Here is an 18,066-nt window from a genome sequence, read left to right on the forward strand (position 1 = left end):
ATGTGATATATCTTTTAACATTTTTAATAGAACTTGCTCTGTGTTTGAAGTAGAGGAAGAACAACATCATATCTAGTATGTGAGTCAGCTAGTGGATCTCTCTAATTTATGGTCTGCTGTTTGGGAAACACTAGGACAGGGAAATGTGCACCAGTGTTGCAATACGATTGAAGAATTTAAATCTGTAGATAAGAAAATTCTTTCCAGGAACTGTAAGGGGAGTTGACTATTTCTGCCAGCTTCTGGACAACTTGTCTCCTTTTTGGCTTCAGAAGGAAAGTAAGAGCCAAAACCTCAGAAAACACTTAATAAAACTGAAATGTTGAAGATAACATTTGTGTCCTGTATCAGCATTTACTGACCCACCAGGGAACTTCTGCAAGACTGTATTTGCAAAATAACATCAATATTCTTCCTAGATTACAGTAATGACTACCTGCAACATAGGTTACACTCCACTAACAGTATTCTGTGAATGTGTAAGTGCTGCATTGGCAGTAAGAAAGCTGCTTTTGTGTGTGTGTGTTTTATTCTGCTCTTGCACAAGCTACAATAGCAGGCTTCGCTTTTTTCTGATCTTGTAATCTGTAGTGGCCTGTGGGGAGTGCACTGATGATCCGGTCTTGTTAATGGCTTAGTGTAAGGATGTTGTAAAAGTCCAGTAGGTTGTCAGTAGAAAGGCAATCAATAGAAATTTATGAAGAGTAATGCTTGAAAGCGAATTCCACTAGCCTCTGACAGTAAGCCACTGTAACGCTCTTTGATCCTGAAGGGTCTGCTGAATCTCAAGTTGGTTTGGGTGTAAAGAGCAATGAATTTTTTATTTTTGTTTTGCTAGTGATTTATTAATAAATATTGCTGCAGTCTTTGGATTAATGTTTTTCTTTATTGAGCTGTATTTTAAAGGAACTTGTAGTCTTTAAAGGAAGTGGAGTCTTATTCCATTTCAGTATAAGGAAATGCCTTTAGGTTATATTTCCCATCTGATTATTTTGGTAATTACAGACATTTCTTAGATCTGTTTGGTTGCTGTCTATGTGGGTCGTGTGATTAGAGCAGATGAAAACAGGAGGGGGAGCTGTGGGCACAGGCGCAGCTGGGCAGAGGGGCAGCAGCAGAGAAGCACCCTCCTCCTCTTCAAACTCCTCTGGGAAAGTGATTCTCAGAGTATTTCAGAAGTTAAATGTGGATGTTTGTCTCGTCTCTTGTCCTTAAACATCTGATTGCTGTGAGCCAGGACTTTGTTTCTTTGCTTAGAGATGGTGTGTTATTACTATATTTTATGGCAAAACCAGAAATGGATTTCAGTTGTATAACTTAAAGAAATTAGAAGTAAACTTTCTTTAAGTTCCAAATTGGCTATTATCAACACGTTACATTTTCAATATTTTCAGACATTTTGACTGAATTTCTTAAAAACTGCAGTTAACAGTAGACTGAGATGACACGTCCCTCTTGGTCAGATATCTCTGTAATCAGTCTGCAGGCCACCAGTACTCTCCTGTGTATAGTTCAAATTGTACAAGCAGTCCCGGCTGAATTTAGCTCGTTCATATACTCGTAAGTACATATGTGCTTAGTTGCTTTACTGAAGCGATGCCTAAAAATGCTTCTAATAACTGCAGAGTAGTGTTTTGGTCCTGTTTTCAGTGTGGCGTTTAGAATCAGAACAATGTTATTAAGTCAAAGCGTGTGTCAGAGCACTGTGCTGAGCAGTGGAAAAGGGTGAGTGACCATGTACTTACACTGAACCTCAGCCAGATGAAAAGGCAGCTAACATGGGGCAGGATTAAATTATTAGCTAATGAGAGTGTTGCACGTTCCCCTAACGCGGAAGGCTGTCTCTCGTGATGCCTTTCGTTCTGAAGAGAGGCATGCACTTTAGTGCTCCTTTTGGGGAGAGGAGCAGCGCTGGGAGTTGAGGGTTGTTCCTTGTCTCAGCATTGCCACGTGACCTTCTCCATTTACCAGTTTTAAAACAGTCCCTGAAATATTTTTCTTCCACAGCTCACTTGAAGCAAGAGAGTTGGAATTGTAACAGGGAGCAAAGTTTGAAATTCTTTGGCCAAAAATCTCTTCATAACCATAGGGGCAAATGCTGCTGTTACAGTAGTCTTGTTTCTGGTTGTGTACTTTGGGTAGTAGGCTTCTCGTTAGTATCATTAGTTGCAGAACTGATTAACTTTTCATTTCAAGACAGAACACCGGCAGATTTGAAATGTTTGAGTTTGGCAAGAAAGGGCTTGTCTGTAAAACAATGAAGTTGGGTTGGGGAAATACAGTGCCTCTGTTCTGCGGAGGTACGCTGGGAGCTGGTGTGAGCTGCAGCTGCATTTACCATCAAACACGGAGCTGCTGCCGATGAATGTTTTGTTTTTAGTGTCATGGAAACTGTGAGCCAAAGAATGGATATTCTATTCATCTGGGAAAATAGCAGTTCACTGCATAAAACATCAGTTGCTTCCAAAGCAGTTCTTAAAATAGACTTTGTGAGTATAACCCTAAGAGTAAAAGTGCAACAACTTAAATCACCTCAGTACTACTTTGTTTTTCTATTAGAATATATTTGTGAATTAAATTAACATAGAGGTAGTGAGAGTTCTAAGATGCAACTGTGGCATGGAACTCCTACAACAATTCCGTGTTTTACTTACTGTGCAATTGTTAATCTAAAAATGGAGAGGTCCAGACATTTCAATAGCAGTCTTAATGCTTTTTATTACCCTTCTTCAAATGGTTTGCTCAAAGCAGAACAGTTTTGGTCATCATTCGCTATAATTTACTGTTACATACAGCATAGCAAAAATAGTAAAACTCACTGCAGAGACCAGGAATCCAAGAGAGTGCGCTCACAGGAAGAGAAGGGATGGTATGGAATAAATAGTGTGGGTTTTCTTTTAAATGCATGAGCGTCTTTGCCGAGTCAGTATGTAAGGAATAATTAATTAAGGGAGTTAATTTAGTTGAATTGGAAAACTTAAGTTTGTTTGTTTTGCTTAAATTTTGATGTTGAGGGAAAAAATAAGCCTGAGATTTGAGTGTAAGAGGTAAAGAGAAACCAATACAGGAATAAAGTCATTGCCCTGCTATGGGGAAGAAAAGGAAGCTGAGAAAAGGAATTGGAGGAGCAGAAGGGATTTGACCTGAGCGATAGGAAGTTGGAGGGAAAATTGCCATTTGCAGGATTTCAGAATTCAGTATTCTGGAACGGATGTGGTACCAATTAAAAGAAGGGCTGCATCGTTGTGTGAGGCCTCCTTCAGTGTCCAGTGAAAGTGGTGGGAATCTTCCTGTTGCTCTCTAGCTTAGTTTTGTTTGGTTGCTTGGGATTTGTTTGTTTGTGGGTTGGTGGTTTTTTGTTTGTTTGTTCTTATTGGAGCATCCAAAATTGGATGTGATGTTTTAGGTATGGTATAAGGAGTGCTGAGTAGAGGTGGATGATCACTCGCCTCCGCCTGCTGTCTCGCGTGCCGCTTGCCTTTCAAGGCCACCCGTACTTCTCTCTGAGAAGGCCTTGGTCCCCAGCCTGTACCGTCACAAGGGGTTAGTCTATACCAGGTGCAGGACTTTACATTTGTTATGGTTGAATTTTATGCGGTTCCTGTTGGCCCAATCCTTTAGGTTGTCTACATTCCTCCGAGTGGTGGTCTTGCCATCAAGCTCACTCACTGCGTCTCCCAAATTGGGGTTTTTTGCAAACTGTTTTAGGGTGCACTCTGTGTTGTTCTCCTACAGCCTCCTTATGAAGACATTAAGCCAGGACAGGTTCCATATACGCTGTATAGTTGGAAATGACAGAATTATAGATGCAGGGAGATTGATAAAAACATAAATTTAGGTTGAAAAGTAACTGCATGAGAAGTAAAATAGGTGCTTTATATGCTGAGACTTAAATGAGTAACTCAAGAGAGCAGGATCAAGAAAAGCCTTTTTTATAAGTGTTTATATGTTTAATATCAAGGAGTAATGTGTAGTTGAGAGCTTACAGCAGAGATAAGGGCTAGATATGAAATGGCAAAGTGTCTTTGAAATTAATCCTAGTTTGTCTATAAAAGACTTCTATAATAACATGCGAGCTCCACAATTCCCATTTTGTAGTGCAGGGAATTAAAGTACAGGCAAATAAGATAGATAAAAAGATACAAAACCCACGTGGTTTTTACTTTCACTCGTTAATACCATTTAGGCTTAGAAGGAAGATTTTCACTTTGCACTGCTGTCAGGTACCATAACCGCGTGTTCCTAACCCTGAGGTAGACACTTGGGCTTTCCTGTGCGGTGCCTGGGGAGGTGCCCTGTGGGGTCCCCAAAGGCTGGTGTGCCTCCTGCAGAGCTGCTGGGGCTGCCCAGCAGGACAGGCAAGGATAATAGTGGAGCCCTGAAAGTTTCCATAGCCGCCACCCTCCTGCCCAGGATAAATCCAGCTAACGAGCAGGCGGCTGTAGGGCCTTGTCTCAGCCCCGCAGGCGTCTTTCTGCACTCGGCTGGAGAAGGCGGCAGCTTGCTTCCTTACACGCAGTTCAGAGCACTCCAGATCAGTGACCTGTCTTCAGCTGTTTCAACCTGCCAACAAGCTCTGGATTTCCAGTGACACCTTTAGATTGTCAAGTTGATGATTTTTTTTTTTTAAAAAAATCAAAAACAAAACAGAAAAAAAGGCTAAATCTAGGGGCAAGGTTTGAGTCACGTTGATGAATGAAAAATATTCAGTGAAGATCGTCTGTTTACAGTTGCATTTTAAAACCTTGTCTGGTGCCTGGCTCTTACTTCCTTAATGCATTATCATTTTAAAAGAGTAATTAGATTGTTCCTTTAAATTATTCTTTTAAAAGTAATCCATTTTTTTGTCAAAACGTTTTATCATATCATGGCACGTGCCTTACAAAAATCAGCTACATTGATAGTGTACTCTGCCAGCTTACAGTGTGAAAGGACACCTTTCCCACAAATTCAGCTTGACTAGCATTATAATTAACCTACCTAATCCTTTATTAATAAAATTCCATTTTGGTGATTTCATTATTTATGATTTGCTATCAGAGGAATGAATTATTTGGGTAATCTTATTTGCTTATTTTAAATGTACAATATGAACTTTCTTCCAGAGATTTTGCACTTCCCAAGTATTCTAAGACTAAGTAAAATCCAATGTGAATATTTGAGAGAACATCTTGGTTTATATATATTAAAAAAATTTTTTTTTAATCCTTTTGGAGTCAAATTTCTAGGCCTGCTTATACAAAAGTGCAGAATGTTAGTTAGCAATTGCTTTTACATCTTCCTTGCTGTTGAAATAGAAAATATGTCATCATTCTTATTCATGTTATCATTTCTATAAAATAATTGCCAGTATTCCTTTTGTTCTTAACACGCAGAGGAAAAGTGTTTTCCTTATCTGCTTTGGGTCATTGAAAGCAGCATGGTGATACCTCTGTAAAGCACGGGTGGCCAAGCAGAGTGGTAGTATTTATTGATAGATGAAGTTTTATTCTTTAGTTCATTGAACAGCACACCATCTTCCTTGGTGTTTTTAAATCCGAGACTTAATGTTCACCTTGACTACATCTGGACCTGGGATATTATTGTTAATGTTTCTTCAGTCCTGTTCCCACGACTGTTATGATCTCTTATGAAGACTTTTTTTTCCTTTCTTTATCAAGAATGCCACTTGTCTCACCTCCTAAAATAAACAGCAAACATGTGTTTTCCTTTACAACTTTATTTTTTTTTGGATGTGACTTAAAAAAACAATATTCATCCTTCAGGTGCCTTGGCAGTAAGGCATCGGTGTTTTCATAAATGTATGGAGGTGTTAGGGTGCCAACAGACGAGGGGATGGTTTAGAGAGATCTATAATTTTTAAGTGTTTTTTTTTTTAGTAGATAGCTAAAAGTTCATTCTCCATGTAGCTCCAGTACGTTTCCCTTTCTGTGACTCTAGTGTTCTCTTGTGCAGTTCTCTTCACTGTTTCGGGGCTTCCTAGGATTGCTTTCCATTTCTGGACGCTCTGAAGTCCCTTACTGTAAATACTGGGTTTGTACTGAAATAAGAGCCCCTGTTTTAAGCTCTTAGTATCTTAGGGGCTTTGTATTAATTTAGACTATCTAACTATTATTCTTCCTGGGGTGTTTGTTTCACCCTCTTTTGGCTTGGTGTGCTTGCATATAGTGCATGTGCATAGTTAGGAGTTTCCAGCCCCAAACAGGAGCTGGCTCTTCTCGGCACCGTCTCCTGGGGATTTCCCCTCCTGCTTTAACAGATCATCTGGTTCCTCTGCAGCGCCTGCAGAAATTGTTCTCTTAAAGCAGCAGTACTGGGAAAACAACGTGTTGTTTTATTTTCTTCTGAAATCTGTTTTAGCATCTAATGGGTGTTTGGGGTTTGGTTTTCTTTGTTTTGTTTTGGGTTTTTTTTGCCGTCTACCAGCTATGACTAGTCTGGAGACCACAGTTTGGCAACACCTGGTTTACAAACCTCTATCTCTGTGTGATTGGGGTCGCTGTATTGCATGGGAAGGGGAAGGCTTGACTAAGTCATGCAAGTCATCCAGGAGCGAGCTGTCAAAACTTTTGTACAAGAGAGTACTGTTGTATGTGTTTGTCAGTTGCCTGATGGAAGGTGGTTAGAAATGGCTTGCCGTGTTGGTCCCTGTGTTTCTATAGAGGAGGGGTGAGGGGGGAACCTTTCTTTGTTGACAAAGCTGGCTTTTCAAGTTTAGTGAGAATTAGTAGATCTTGGATGGTGAAAGGAGCTGTACATACCTACAGAAGTAACTATTTTTAAATTTTTATATAATTTTATATATATAATTTAGCAATTTGTAGCAAGTAGTGTCACCAAAAGAATCTTTTAATCAGAAACAGGTGTAGCGTTTTGTTGTAAAGTGTGGATTCTCTATTCGTTTCCAATTATAAAATCCTCTTGACTTTAGACTTAAGAATCTACTTGATGTTCAAAGTCATAGATAGAAGCTGAGTAATTTTTGTCCTTACATCTGGGACAAATTCCACACCAGGAGAGCAAGGGATGCTTTTCAAGTTAGTTGTAAGTAGCAACTTCCTTGGTTGCTTGAAAATTTTAATAATCCCTTGGGGATGAGATGAGGAAAATAGCAAAGGGATAAATATTTTAATAGACAAAGTAACAACACTTGGATGCTCTAGAAATACATGGGGTAGATAGGTGAGGTGGGTAAATGCATGTGATAAAATGCCTTCTTGTCACTGGTGTGGAATGTGTATGTATTCATAGGCATAGTCATTTTGGTTACTGTCTTCTGGACATTGTGCATTCATGATTTCCCCCATTTTGAGTAAATTTTTAGTGAAGTAATTTTTAGTGTGTTTATCCCACTAGATGATCTGTCTATGCATAGCACACACGAACAGGTTAATAGAGCAGTAACATTATTTATGGCAAGGTTCGCCTAGGATGGACCCAGTAGTGGAGAATTGAAACTAAATACATTAAACAGCTATTGAGGAATTACTTGGTTCACAGAAACTTGCTCACGTATGCTTGGGGGAGGAGGAGAAGATAGCAAGGAGGTTTGTACTCCCTCTTTTCCCCTTGCCATCAGTTACTCGTGTGCATCTTCCTGCCAGAGACTTCAGTCCCTTTTAGCCTTGCAAATATTAGATTTGTTATTTAGCACTGTATAAGCCTTGTAAGCGGAGGGACAGGAATAGGTACTGAGGAAGGAGCCTTAATGGATCAGTCACTGATGGAATAGAAATGTTCTCAGTTTGACATGAGCATATAAATTACAAGTTCATAGGGTCAATCCAAATATAATGTGAAATTTAGTCCACTCTTACCTCCTGTGTATTTGAAGTACATAAGACCATTAATAAATTGTTTTTATAGCAGAAGATCTGTGCAGTGCTCTGCAAACTGACAAAATATTCCTTCTTTTCTTAGAAGGACGTACAAATCAATGGGATGAAAGTGTCAAAGACACGTCTTTGGGAAGCAGGTTCTTTAATACCACTTCACACACTGACATTATTTCTTTTTAAAATACTGTGTTAAAGAAGTTGTGAGAAATCCCTTGACTTCTGTGTTTAACATCTTAATAAGCATACTCTGAGATTTATTGCCTGGTCAGTTCAATCAGTAGAATTCTTACAGTGAAAGACATCTGCAAATGCCCACACAACTATAACTATAAAAGAATTTCTGAACCTTCTAATCTTAGGAAAGCACAATGAAAAAATATTTATTTTTTTTTCCAGATGGTCCTATCCAAATTTCAACAAAAGCAATAATTTAGTATTTGCTGTCTAAAGCATTGTTCCTAAATTGCAACAGTTATAATGGGAAGTTGATTCCAGGTAATTCCAGCTTCAGACTTTCCACAATTTGCATCATTTAGATTGAAAAACAGGTCTTGCTCCAAATAAGTAATAGGACTGGACAGCAGAAGTATAATGCTGTCTTACAGATGAGAATTTATGGCATGGAGATTTCTTGCAGACCTGAGATTGGACAGTTAAATTCCATTAATGTAATTCAAAATCACAATCTTTTACTTTTTGCAGATTATTGGAGTTGTTCTGTAGAATCATGGTCTTCCAAAATTTTGACCAAAGAGAGGAATAGGGGGCAAATCTTTGGTATTAAACCAAGCTTTGCCAAACCTTTTCTTCTTCTGTTTGGGAAAATTGATTTTAGATGATGTCACAATACAAAAAAAAAATTTAAGATAATGCCTTTTTTTTCCACTAGGCATGTCTGTATATACCATTTCTTTATCCATCCTTCAGGAACACATAGGCCAACATTCTTACGATTACCTGAATGGACCGCATTGCTGACCATCACTTGGGCATGGCATTCCTGATTAAATTTGTTTCTACTTTTTCTTCTGTTCTGTTACTTCATTACAAAATTTTCCAGTAAGGTGATTTTGTTCTGTATGAATTACTTATTAAGGTTAAAATTTGTATTAGGCGTTTGCAAGACAATTCATATTATGTAGGTCTGACTGCTTTATTAAAAGGTATTAAGACAGCGTGGAGGAGTTTGCAAGGCTTCAGGGGTTATTGATTGGGAAGGTGCTTGCAGTCAGAAGAAGACAAGCTAAGAGGGAGCATGGGATGAGATAAAGGCTGGGGTAGGGAAGTGATTACGGCTGGGGACCTGCTAATCACTGACCTCTGTAGGGATCCTGTAGTTTATCACTAATCTCACTTGCACTTGGTGTTTTCCTCGGTGGCTGCGGAGTGAGCGCTTGGCTTGGGCCGGGCAGGAGGAGGGGGCTGCCAGGCCAGCAGCTGCACTGGTTGGCACTGGCACGTTGAACAGCCACGGCGTAGCCAGCAATGTGCTTGGCACAGGGGAGCCAATAGCGCTTAAATTGTTGTGAAGAGAAGAGGCGGTCGTTTGTTTTAGGCACATTTCTCCAAACTGGGTTGCTTCAGACCTCTGTTGCGTTTCCATGAGTTCTGGTCACAAGTATTGTAAGGAAAAATGTGTGTAATATATGTGTTCACAATATATACATGGGTGTATTGTGTACCTTGAAAATATTAGAGATAAGATTGTAGGTGTAAGACATTAAAACTGTGACAGCCTCTATTAATGAGTAGGCCTGTATAGCAGTAGAAGAGGAAAAAGTGATTCCTCTGGTGTGGTGGGAGATGTCTGGATATGTACTGAAACGTTGGTGGCTGCATGGGTAAGTCAGTCTTGCCTCTGAGAAGGCAGCAGCACACCAAATCCCAGGAGCAAGGCTGGGTTTGTGTTTTAATCAAATGTAAATTCCACCATACTTAATAACTGCTGAATAAGAATTTTTAATGCCAACAAATTTTAAAAAAATAAAGAACGGATGTGTACTGGAGGTAGCAAAGACATTAGTCTATAAACTCTGCGTACTTTCTTTCTAGTGCACCTTGTTCCTTGTTATATTAGATCTGCATATGAGAAATTATTTGAATGTATTCTGTGGGTAACAGAGGCACATAATTTGTTGCTGGATACTTTGTTACTGGATGTGGAGGGAGAGAAGGCAGTATAGAAATTGATTTCTAGCCAAATCTACCAACACCATTTTAATAACTTAAAAAAAAAAAATATAAATCCTCTAAGGTATCCACAATGTTTTGTCACTGACTTTTGGGGAGGCTGTCTGTTGTGACCAGCTAACAGTGTTACCAGTGATGAAATGGTGATTAGGAACTGTACACACGTGCCTCAGCGTCCATGGGAAGAGAACTCTGCATAAGGAGGGCAGATGGGCTTTGTGCCTGACCCGCAGAGCCGCTGCCAGCTGTGGTCACTGGGGTCTGCGCGCTGGGGGAGAAACATCGCTTTGCTAACATGGTGCTTTCCATATTGCCAACCACATACGTTCCTAGCAATGCACAGGAAGATCTTTAGTCTGTAGATGGTTAATTCTGTGGGAATTGAAGTAATTTTTTGCAGAGTTACGTTCTGTCATCCTCTCATGAACCAAGCGGCATCCTGCAGCAGTGGGAGAAAGCTGCTTTGCTCCTGGCAAGCACTTGTGGCACGTTCACTGGAGTAGTCCTCAGCTGAGTCAATGCAGTGCTGCTTTCAGCCCACTCTCGCCTTGCATCTTGCTGTTTCAGTTCATTCTGCGTGAAGAGTATTTAGGCTGCACAGCTGTTGTACAGATAGATTTATTATGGAATACAATTCCTTGTGTGGTATTTGAAAGCTATATTAAGTTGTGATCATATCACATTTAGACAAGCAATTGCAAGAGAGAAATGATTATTTAGTAAATGCCTATTAATGTATGAATTGGTACAGAATGTGTCAAGGTTTTAAGTTTAGGAAATACTTGTGGTTCAAAATGCTTAGTGGGATTTTCTTGGTTGGGTTTTTTTTTAACTCTATAGTTCTTGGGCTTTAAGCCGTTCGATAGTGATTAGGTCATTGAAGTTTTTGTTGATGAAAATTCATGAAACTTACTTAAAATAAAACACAAACTAATTCCAAGTTATTAAAAATGCCTTATGAGTTGATCTGTGCAGATCTAAGATTTCTGTTTATAACCTACTCAATTATTTTTAATGTCTGTTGCCTTAGTTCAGATCTGGTTGGAAGACAGAACTCCAGGATATAGAGTCGCTGATCTGCAACCTGAAGAAAAGTTTACCATGATACTACTTTGTGAGGAAGGCATAGATTTGCTTCTAAAATGACAGCACAGAACTTTTGAAACACATGAGTACTTGATGAAGGAGCGGATGGTTTGCAATAGCCTGGTGTAAGAAGCGCCACTGCACAGGTCTCATGAGAAGTGTTGGGCTTGAGAAAACCGGCCAATGTTGCTTTACTTCTCATGAATATTTTGTGAAAACAAAATAGAATCTGAAGAAGAAATAAATTTCATTTGTGCATTACTTTACCTTCCCAGCTGGTATGTCTACATGTTACCTTATAGCCGTGTTCACACAAACCTGTGCAAATGAAAACATTCAATGAGGATTTCGTTATTAATAGTGTTTTGACATACTCCTCTCCTTCTTACCACTACTGTCAGATGCCATAACGAGTTTCCTCGTGTCCCCTTAATGCTTGAGCATTAATGTTTCTGAATTTCCAGCTATAATAAAAAAAGATACTGTTGCTATCTGCATAGTGAGCACTGACTGAGACAAGACCCTCTTGAGGGAAGGTAGAGAGGATATGATCAGACAGAGCACATAACATACTCAACAGCAAATCTGGGGGGCCTAAACCTGCAAGACATTTCGGGGTTTGCTTTGGCTTTCAGTGTCACTGTATTTTTTTAAAGTTTTGGTGCTCATAAACACTGGTACTCCAGTAAGTTTGGGTTTTACAGTAACGTATACATTTTTACCGTCTTCTGTCCATCTGTAGAGAATACGAATAATTAAGAAAACTATTTGTTAAGCTAAAAACCACCAAAGGCATTCTGCTTTGGTATATTTGTCAGTGTGTTTTAACTTTATTGGATGCCAGAGATTGCCCATGTCTTGATAAGACATTATGTGTGGAACATACCTGTTTGTTAATGAGGAAGTGTCATCTTCTCCAACTTGACATTACCTGCCTTGCAAGTACTTGCCTCGCTTACTACGTGGAGTAGTTGCTAAGTATTTTCTGCTTCTATCGATAAGTAAACACTACCTGTGACAGTTTGCTTACAAGGCTTTAAATATTGAGAATAGCATCGTGCCTAGGCTGGAGCAGCTGAAGTGTGTTGAAATGCCAACAGGCAATTTGCAGTCACTACTCTTCCACTTTCCCATTGTGTTGATAGCAAAACCATCCTGGGCCACTGCCAGACAGCGCCGTCCTGGGAAACCTTTCTGATGTAGTGTCAGTGAAGCTTCAGGGGCTGTGGACGGAGTCCTTCCTCATCTCTCATGAGCAGTGCAGCAGATGTGCTGCGGTGGTGCTGGGGACTCCTCCACCTCTCTCCCATCCTTTCGCTGTGCCAGTGTGAAGGTGATGCTGCGAGCACGGTGCTCAGGTCCTGCAAAAAGGACAGCTGGGAGTGGTTCCACAGGACGAGAGAACCAGGAACAGGACTTGAATGTGGGCTCAGTGTGTTTCTGTAGTGTTTGCTTGTTCATTTTTGTTGTTGTTGTTTAAGAATGTGTGCCTTTAACATTGTTACACTATAGCAGATTTGAGAGTCATACCTAACTGCTTGTACTGGGATGCATTTAGGACACTCTCCCTATGAAAGACACCATCTTGTACTTGATCCTAAGTCGCTTTCCAGACCCTTTGCTGGAAAGCTTAGCTGTTTGAACACAGGTTAAAGGTTAGTTTGCTCCAGCTCTAATTCTTGATAAATATGTAGGCTGTGCAGCAACAGGTGGCCTTGACTTCTCTTGATCATTTCTTGGAATCAAATTCCATATAGATTGGGCTATACTAGTCAGCTTTTCCCTTTAATATGAACCTGCCAAACTTTTTAAGTGATAACATTTAAATAACATGATTTTATGCGTTCTTATCTAACAATTTCTTGCTTGCTACACAAACCATAATTTAAATCATAATTTTTCTAGCCTCTGTAATTGACTCTAGTACAAATATTTGTTTTAAAGCCTGCCTCGAATACTGCATACTTCAGTGGAAGTTGTTTATCATGTGGTATAAGATTCTCATTTTCTGGAGAGAAAATGCTGAGTCTGGTTTAATATGAACAGCATGATTCATCCTACTTCATATAATTTTGCATGCTAGGTATTTTATTTGCTTGGTGCCTGATAGTTGTTAGAGGCAAATTGCTTCGGCAGAAAAATGTTAACTTTTTTTCCTCCCTTTGTTACAGCAGAGCTGCCATTTTTCAAGCAACTGTTTTCAGCAAACTGTTGTTGACCAGACTGCCTGTAGTTATCAAGATGATAATCTTGCAGAGATGTTGTTCCCAGAGAGTCAAACTTCCGCTTCCTCTCTGCTTACACGAGACGCACTTTTTAAATGAACAATAAGCATTACTTTAATTATGAAAATGACATATGAAAAAGAAATTACATCTCTTACAAAATGACATTTAGAGATTTTTGGTAGTAAGAGAGAAAATTGGAGAAAGCAAAAGAAGTCCTGTTCTAGAAGTTCAGTTGCAATAGCACGGAGCTATCACTGCAATGGGAAGGGGTCAAAAGGCTACTTTATCTTATGAGAACTGGATGGCACATGCATTGTTTAGAAAAGGGAATGCCTAGATGGGTAAAATTACACTGATTTTCAAATAGATAGGTATCATGATTTATTAATGCTCTCCTTTGGGTAGGACTCTGAGTGGTGTTACGGGGTGTTTCTTAGTTCTGTGTCATAACTAGGGCAGGCACGTGCACTTGGTGTTTTCTGTTACGTACTTGATGACAGTCTGATTCTTGACATTGTTCAGCAGAAACTTCTATTCAAGATGTTTTAAAAAAAGCATTGATTGATAAACTGAGCCCTATTGAAGAACTTTTACACTGAGTTTTAATATACAAATAACAAACACAGCACTAAGTAGTTTTTCTGGAATTGACAAATACATTGCTAATGTCTTGCAACCACAGACAGCAACATCAGAGTGCAGGCGCTCTGCACGAGGTGCTGTATCTGCGATGTGCTGCCTACAGGCAGAGAGTGCATCTACGGAAAAAAGAAGAGTCTGTTTTGCTGTCCTGACCAGTTGTATTGCTTGAGTTTTGTACCTGACTGGCATGTATATGAAACGAAGGGATTTTCAAGGATTTAAGGGATGAGTGTCAAGAGCTGAATGATTCAGCCGTGATTTAAGTTTGATGTGGGTTTTCTTCTTGTTCTGAATTGAAGTTTTTGTTCACTTTTCATGTGGCTGTGTTGGTTTTATTTTACTGCTTCATTTTTACTGTTTATTCATCATTTAAGATGATACCAGCTATGTGTTACTTGCATGTAGGAAGGAGAAATGTCTAAAAGTGTCTATACCCTTGCTCATCGATAATGGAAGTGAAACTGGACCTTTACCCTTTATATTTAAACACACTGATAGGGGTATTTTATAACAATAAAAAATTGCAGTAGTTCTCTTTTTAGTGATGGGTTAGGGAAGAAATGGAAGTAGGTAGGTGTGTCGTCTATTACAGTAGTGCTGTTTGAGTGTGTTAAACGCAGATGTACAAAAGCCTATTTCATTCATGCAACTTAATTTTTGTAAATTTATTATGATGCTAACAGATTTTCTGAATTGCATACATAAGGACAACTGATATAGATACCTAACAGATTTTAAAAAGAACCTAATTTCAAATGTCTTTCTTTTATAGGAAAAACCTCAGATAGAGGTCCATTTCCATTGTATGGTAGAGATACGGGGTTACCAGGCTGTCAAGTAAGTATATTGATGATTGAAAACAAATGGAATAATTGGAACTAAAATTTAGTTTAAGTTACTGAAATGTGTCGGGCTACCAAGCATAATAAATAAGAATGCTTTCCACAATTTGCAGAATAAATTTTCTGGATTCTTTGTGGTCAAATTGCCTTGCACTTGCTTACACCCACTTAGAGGAGATACTTTTGGTATGTGCAAGTGGAACTGGTCCTGTAGTTCATGAGCATGAAGTCTTGTGTTTTTAATAAAAGGGAGATTTGTTACTGGTCTGAACATACGGAGCAATGTGCTTCAGTTGTGTGTATCACATCTTTTCTACACATCATCATGAAATGAGTTGTCTAACCCTTTTGCAGTTACTCTTTCCTCTCTCCAAGTCTGCAAACAGAATTGCACATTGGTACTGATTGCACATCCTGATTAATCTGTGATACTTGGATATTTCACATGTAATTTGTCGAAAAAATATCAGTAACTGCTGAATATAGTTTATTATTTAACCGTTACTCCCAGTGGAGATCTTGTGCATTTTTTAAGAAAAACAGTGTTACTAGGCTTTCAATTTTTAGCAATTAGGTTATCCAGTGTAATGCTGTATTATTTTGTGGTTTTGATGATGTGTTCTTTAATTAAGAAATCTTTATATCTCTAAGTCTTCATTTAGAGTGAAGATTTCTTCCATTTTATTTCTAATGAGCTACATTAAGAATACTCAGTTGATCATTGTTTAAAAGTCTGTTTTGAATGTACAGGAAGTTTAAATGTTTAAAAAGTATAATCAGCATTTGATTACACTAAGTATTTGTTGACAAAGATTTAAATAACTGATATATTATGGTTTTAATTCTAAGAAATTCATTTGGCTTGTTTTCTCAAAGAGGAGTCTCTTTTAATTTTACTCGATAAGTAGACCGTCTGCTTTGAACTTGATACTTTCAGGAACATCTTTCTTCTGGATGATAAAACTTAGCATACGAGTTTGACATCTTGGTTTTGAGTCTTTTAACTAGTAGTTTGGGAAGTGTGAATGGGCAGCACCATGTGGCAATGCAGTCCTAACATTGCTTCCCCTATTAAGAAAGGATCATTCTCACAGCCTTTACTACTTCTCTGCAACACAGATGTGATGAACAAAGACCCATTTGTAACTCTATGGGTGAGCTCTCAGTAACATTCTCACAAAAAGCAGTATACCTCTTCAAGTTTAAGTTACGGGCTTCACATTATTGCCAGCCTAGACAGTAAAACATTGGATTAGTGTTATTACTATTGTTCAAATAACTCTGTACTGTATTTAAATATAATAACTTAAATTTGACATTAGTTTGTAAGCAAATTAATTTCCGTGTTACTCCTTCATTACGTTCATGTTCTATATTGGAAAATGGTTTTATGTTTACTTTGCATAAAATTCTGTTTTGCTTTGCAATAATGAGTGTAATTTCTGTTGTTTGGCTTCTCACTGAGGAAAATGCTTTTATATCTCCTAATTAATTGTTTATATCTAGTACCATTTAATATTAATTTTTTACATGTAGCTATTTTGAAGTCAAAGTTTTACATGTATTGGTTTCTACTAACATCACTTCTAATTCTGTTTATTCCTTTGATATGCTTCCTACTATATCCTTTCCCACAGTTCCTTCTTTCTTAAAACATTTTTATTATATGGGAAAAATGTTGTTGTAGGTAAATCTGTTTTGTTTTTGTATTCAGGATAATAGAAAATGATCATAGAATTAACTTTCAATTAAATTTAAAATCAGTTTCAATTTATGTGATAAGTTACAGTTTGTACTTTAATTTGGCCTTATCAGTTAAATCTGACAGTGTCTGAAATAATTTGCTAATATGGAACATGATGGGATTTCTGAATCTTGCTGGGTTTGTTTTGTGTTTTTCATAAATCCGTGGCGGTTCCTTAAATACAGCTCTCATTGTAGCTACAATGTTGGAAAGCTATCATAGACGAGAAGGTTGAAAGTGATCCTGAGAGGTCATTTTAATGATCCCAGTGAAGAATCAGCTGCATTGTCCCTGGCAGATGCTCATATAGTCAGCTCTTAAAAACCTCTAGAGCTGGAGGAGACTGCACGACCATGCTGGGTTTTGTTTTCCATTACTTATATGTGCTTACTCATAAAAATTTTCCCTGATGCCTTATCTAAATTTCATTGTAATTAAAGCATCTAACTCTTGTCTTGCTGACGGTGGACATGGAGAAGAGTCTATAGTCTTTTAAGTCTGTAGAAGCTAGGAATCCAGTAGATGATTAAGATGATAAGGAGTCCTTAGAAAAGATAAGACATAAACAGAGTTAATTTTTACATTGGTGTGTATAGTGCAGGTATATTTTCAGTTGTGGATATTCAATGGGGCCTATCTCAGATTGAAATATTGGTAGAAAAGCTTAGGCTTTGCTGTAGATGTTCTCCAGTAGGCCCACAGCCCTGGGCAATCAGTGTTTTTAACTAGTTGAAGTACCTCATCCAAGGCCTTACCATTATGGCAAAAAGAAGTTTCCTGGATCTTTCGGACAACACTGTTAACTTTTTGGCGTGTGGTATTTGCCTTCTTCATAACAAATATCCAGTCTTTGATACTCGTTTGATGGGTGATGGTGTAAATTTTCCCAATACCTGCTTATGGTAATGCTAACCAGCTTGTCACCCCTCGGCCTATGTTTCTCAGTTTACAGGTTCCATATGCAAAAATGTATTTACTTTATAACGCATTGCTTCTACCTTCTCTAGATCTGTCAGTGCAGTTTTGAATTCCAGGCTTGCACTGCGTTTGTAGGTCCTTCTGGGTTATTTGCTTTGTAAATTTAGTTTTCATTTTTCATCCAAATCACTAATTAAGAGGTGGAATGGTGCCCAAAACAGATGCCTGCAAAATCTCAGTTAATACATTCACCCAGCATTGATCATGAGCTCCTAGCTGCTGGTTTTTAAACAGGTATGCTCTGCATTCAGCAGTAGTTTGTTGTCCTTGGTTGCTTAGTTCACCTGTGAAATGTCAGAGTCGTAAAAGCCTTGTTAAAACACTTCTTATGCTCTCTGAGAAGGAAGCGACATTGGTTTTACATCATTTATTCCAGCTGAATCCATATCACTTATTTGTTATCGTCTGGCATTTGCAGTCTATTTCTTCTGGTATTCTTCCAAAAAATGAAATTTAAATTGTTTAGGAATTACATGCCACTGCTTTTGTTCCTCCCCGAGACAAAGCAACCAACCTCA

The 18,066-nt window shown here is 38.5% G+C and overlaps 1 protein-coding gene across 3 annotated transcripts in view; it reads left to right on the forward strand.

Moving 5' to 3' along the window:
• TCF12 (transcription factor 12) overlaps positions 1-18,066 on the forward strand; it is a 167,139-nt gene that overhangs the window by 81,566 nt on the left and 67,507 nt on the right. For all 3 annotated transcript variants that reach the window (XM_074155446.1, XM_074155444.1, XM_074155445.1), the window contains exon 7: positions 14,757-14,821. In XM_074155446.1, coding sequence (XP_074011547.1) covers positions 14,757-14,821 — 65 coding nt within the window. The remainder of the gene's footprint in view (positions 1-14,756; positions 14,822-18,066) is intronic.

This window comes from Numenius arquata, chromosome 11 (assembly GCF_964106895.1).
Source record: "Numenius arquata chromosome 11, bNumArq3.hap1.1, whole genome shotgun sequence".
Taxonomy (NCBI): Eukaryota; Metazoa; Chordata; class Aves; order Charadriiformes; family Scolopacidae; genus Numenius; species Numenius arquata.